The 4488-nt window shown below is 45.4% G+C and overlaps 1 protein-coding gene across 1 annotated transcript; it reads left to right on the forward strand.

Annotated features, from left to right (window-relative positions):
• The first annotated feature begins 1933 nt into the window (after positions 1–1933).
• On the forward strand, positions 1934–2880 carry LOC124775168. Its single transcript, XM_047250008.1, has 2 exons — positions 1934–2077; positions 2209–2880. The coding sequence occupies exons 1-2, from the start codon at positions 1934–1936 to the stop codon at positions 2878–2880; spliced, it is 816 nt and encodes a 271-aa protein (XP_047105964.1).
• The last annotated feature ends 1608 nt before the right edge of the window (positions 2881–4488 follow it).

A 4488-nucleotide genomic window follows, 5' to 3' on the forward strand; every position in this document is an offset into this window, starting at 1 on the left:
ACCTTAGACCCTCCTGCCATCTACTGCCCCCCCCCCCCTTCACCACATTATCACCAACTTTGACACCTAACTAAACAGCAGAACGAAAGACGTTTCTTGGAACACTTTTACTTTTAAAAAGTGAAAGATGAATGACTTTCAGTCTGTGTGTATGTGTTAGAAGGAATGATCAACGTATTCATGGTATATCACACGTGGTACTCCATCTCCTTCTCAGAACAGAAAGCGAACTACCCACAGTGAGGGTACACACTTGTTATAAAACATGCTGCCCCTGCATTACTCCTCCTTAGTGCGGCACTTGCTTCACCTGCACACTGCAACCCCATTTAAAATCAAACCCGTCAAGATGTGTGCGTTACACTTACCCTTCGTAAATCATTTCATTGCTGTTTTCTTGAACTGCCAGAAATTGGAGAAATTCAGGCTGTTAATGATTTGTGTCTAACCACTCCAATAATAATAAAAGCTGTGTACAGCACTACAGTAGCCATTACGTAATTACTGCTGGGTCCTGTTGTCAACTAATTCATTTTTCTGTTTCCATTCAACTAATAAAGCAAATTCTGGACTATGGAAGATACTTTCTACAACTTGCAGAAGACATTTTCTTTAGATATTTAGCATTTGTTACGTGTATTCTAAGATATACCCGCAAATGGATAATGCATCTGAACTGTCTTCTCAAGTCAAGGGTGTTAACAGACATCCTATATAAATGTGTATCTGGCACTGTAAGGCAGCTAATATTAGATGCAGCTCATAACAAATCAATTATAAATGCTGCTGTCTTGTAACTAGAATGCATGAATTAATATAACTGAAAGTGATGGATCTATTCTAGAAAGACATAACAGCTGTTCCCCTTCTCATTCTACATATGATTAATCAACTGTGCTTTCAGGGGTCAAGTAATACATAACAATCATGTTCAATTACTTTCCACACTCAATAACAAACTATTTAACTCTTAGACATAGTGAATTGGCAATTATTAACACTTCTGCTGCGGCTGACGCTTATAATCATTACAGAAAGGCATGAGCCAGTGTGGCTGATGCTGATGAGCATCAAAACAAGCCACGAGCCAGTGCCGCTGACGTTGATAAGTGTCCAAACAAGCCAAAATCCAGTGCGGCTGGTGCTTAAAACCATCACGACAAGCCGTGAGCCAGTGCAGCTGACGCTGATGAGCATCAAAAGAAGCCACAAACCAGTGCGACTGATGCTGATATGCGTCACATCAAGCCATGAGCCAGTGCAGCTGACACTTATAACCATCACAGCAAGCCATGAGCCAGTGCGGCTGATGTTGATGAGCATCAAACCAAGCCACGAGCTAGTGCGACTGACGCTGATAAGCGTCAAAATAAGCCATGAGCCAGTGTCGCTGACGTTTATAACATCAAACAACCCATGAGCCAGTGCGTCTGATGCTGATGAGCATCAAAACAAACCAAGAGCCAGTGCAGCTAACACTGATAACTGTCAAAACAAGCCTTGGGCCAGTGTGGGTGACGCTGATATCAAAACCACCCACGAGCCAGTGCGGCTGACGCTTATAAGCATTACAGCAAGCCATGAGCCAGTGTACCTGATGCTTATGAGCATCAAAAGAAGCTAAGAGCAAGTGCTACTGACGCTGATAAGCGTCAAAACAAGCCATGAGCCAGTGCAGTTGACACTTACAAGCATCACAGAAAGGCATGAGCCACTGCAGCTGATGCTGATGAGCATCAAAAGAAGTCATGAGCCAGTGTGGCTGACGCTGATAAGTGTCAAAACAAGCCATGAGCCAGTATGCCAGATGCTTATACGCATCACAGCAAGCCATGAGCCAGTGTGGCTGATGCTGATGAGCATCAAAAGAAGCCAAGAGCCAGTGTAGCTGATTCTGATAAGCGTCAAAATAAGCCATGAGCCATTGCGGCTAATGATTACAAGCATCACAGCAAGCCATGAGCCAGTGCGGCTGATGCTGATAAGCACCACAGTAAGCCATGAGCCAGTGCAGCTGATGCTGACAAGCATCAAAACCAGCCATGAGCGAGTGCAGCTGACGCTTATAAGCATCACAGTAAGCCATGAGCCAGTGCGGCTGATGCTGATGAGCATCAAAAGAAGCCAGTGAGACTGACGCTGATAAGCGACAAAACAAGCCCAGAGCCAGTGCTGGTGATGTGTATAAGCATCAAAACAAACCATTAGCAAGCGCAGCTGACGCTGATAAGAGTCAAAACAAGCCAAGAGCCAGTGAGGCTGACGCTGATAAGCATCAAAACAAGCCATGCACCAGTGCGGCTGATGCTGATGGGGATCAAAACAAGCCATGAGCCATTGCGGCTGACGCTGATAATCATCAAAACAAGCCATGAGCCAGTGGGGCTGACGCTGATAAGCGTCAAAACAAGCCATGAACCACTGCGGCTGACGCTGATGAGCTTCAGAACAAGCCAAGAGCCAGTATGGCTGACACTTATAAGCATCACAGCAAGCCATAAGACCATGCGACTGATGCTTATGAGCATCAAAACAAGCCACGAGCCAGTTCGGCTGACGCTGATAAGCATCAAAACAAGCCACAAGCCAGTGTGGCTGACGCTTATAAGCATCACAGCAAGGCATGAGCCAGTGCAGCTGATGCTGATGTGGATCAAAACATGCCACGAGCCAGTGCGGCTGATGCTGATATGTGTCAAAACAACCCACGAGCCCATGTGGCTTACACAGATAAGCGTCAAAACAAGCCAAGAGTCATTGCAGCTAACACTGATAAGCATCAAAACAATCCATGAGCCATTGCAGCTGACACTGATAAGTGTCAAAACAAGCCATGAGGCAATATGGCTGACACTGATAAGCGTCAAAGAAAGCCATTAACCAGTGTGGGTGACACTGATAAGCGTCAAAAAAAGCCATGAGCCAGTAGGGCTGACACTTATAAGCATCACAGCAAAGCCATGAGCCAGTGCAGCTGATGCTGATGAGCATCAAAACAAGCTACGAGCCAGTGCGGCTGATGCTGATATGCATCAAAACAAGCCACGACCCAGTATGGCCGATGCTTATAAGCATCACAACAAAGCCATGAGCCAGTGCGGCTGATGCTGATGAGCATCAAAAGAAGCCACGAGCCAGTGCGGCTGATGCTGATATTCGTCAAAACAAGCCACGAGCCCATGCAGCTGACGCTTTTAAGCATCACAGCAAGGCAAGAGGCAGTGCGGCTGATGCTGATGAGCATCAAAACAAGCCATGAGCCAGTGTGGCTGACGCTGATAAGCGTCAATACAAGCCATGAGCTAGTACGGCTGACGCTTATAAGCATCGCAGCAAGGCATGAGCCAGTGCAGCTGATGCTGATGAGCATCAAACCAAGCCATGAGCCAGTGCGGCTGACGCTTTGTCAAAACAAGCCTCTAGCCCGTGTGGCTGATGCTGATAAGCGTCAAAACAATCCATGAGCCAGTGCAGCTGACGCTGATAAGCGTCAAAACAAGCTATGAGCTGGTATGGCTGACGCTGATAAGCTTCAAAACAAGCCATGAGGCAGTGCGGTTGACTCCTGTAAGCGTCGGATCACTCACTCTAGTTGCTGCGTCTAAGCCAGGATCAAGGCGTGTACCCTTTCGTGTGGTCAGTTAACGAACTATATTCTTCGTAATGGCGGATAATGAACCGACACCTAGACCTTCCAAAGCGAAAAGGAGCAGAGGAGTGTTGAATTGACAGAGAAACAGTTACTTAGTGTACTAGACGACAGTGACATTCTGTGTAGTGAGGACGACGTATACCATGGAGATTATCATTTAGAGGCTGCAGAGGAATTGCAGAGTGATGATAGCGTGGAAGCACAGCTTTCGAATCTGTTTCGTGATAGTTCCGAATCTGGCGATACTTGTCACGACAATTGTGTTGAAATCGATGACGAAAAAGAGCCCGACCTGTCACATGGAGATAATCCAGATGAGTCCTGGCATGTAGAACAACAAATATGCAGTATCACCCATTTACAAAGGAAGAAGTGATGCAAATTCATCCTTCTGACAATTCTTCTATGGTTTTCTTCAGATTATTGGTAAGAGACGAATTGTTGCAACTTGTAGTTGACGAAACGAACCATAACGCAGTCAACATATTGCTGAGCGAAAATACAAAAGAGGGATCTAGGATATGTAAATGGAAACCTCTAAGTATAGGCGAATTACTAGTTTCCTGGGTGTTTCGTTACATATGGGTAACGTTAAATACGTGCGATTACTGGAAGAAAGAACCGCAGTTTGAATATAGAGGAACAGCGATGAGTATAAGCAGAGACCGGTATCTGATCATATTATGCTCTCTGCATTTTGCAAAATACTCACTTCCAGGAAACCCGAAACCAGATGATCGTTTATGTGAGATACGACCTACATCGGATTATTATAACACGAGAATGTCTCAAGTGTATTGCTCGGGAAGAGATTTATCAATAGATGAATCAATGTT

The sequence above is a fragment of the Schistocerca piceifrons genome, chromosome 2 (assembly GCF_021461385.2).
Source record: "Schistocerca piceifrons isolate TAMUIC-IGC-003096 chromosome 2, iqSchPice1.1, whole genome shotgun sequence".
Lineage (NCBI taxonomy): Eukaryota > Metazoa > Arthropoda > Insecta > Orthoptera > Acrididae > Schistocerca > Schistocerca piceifrons.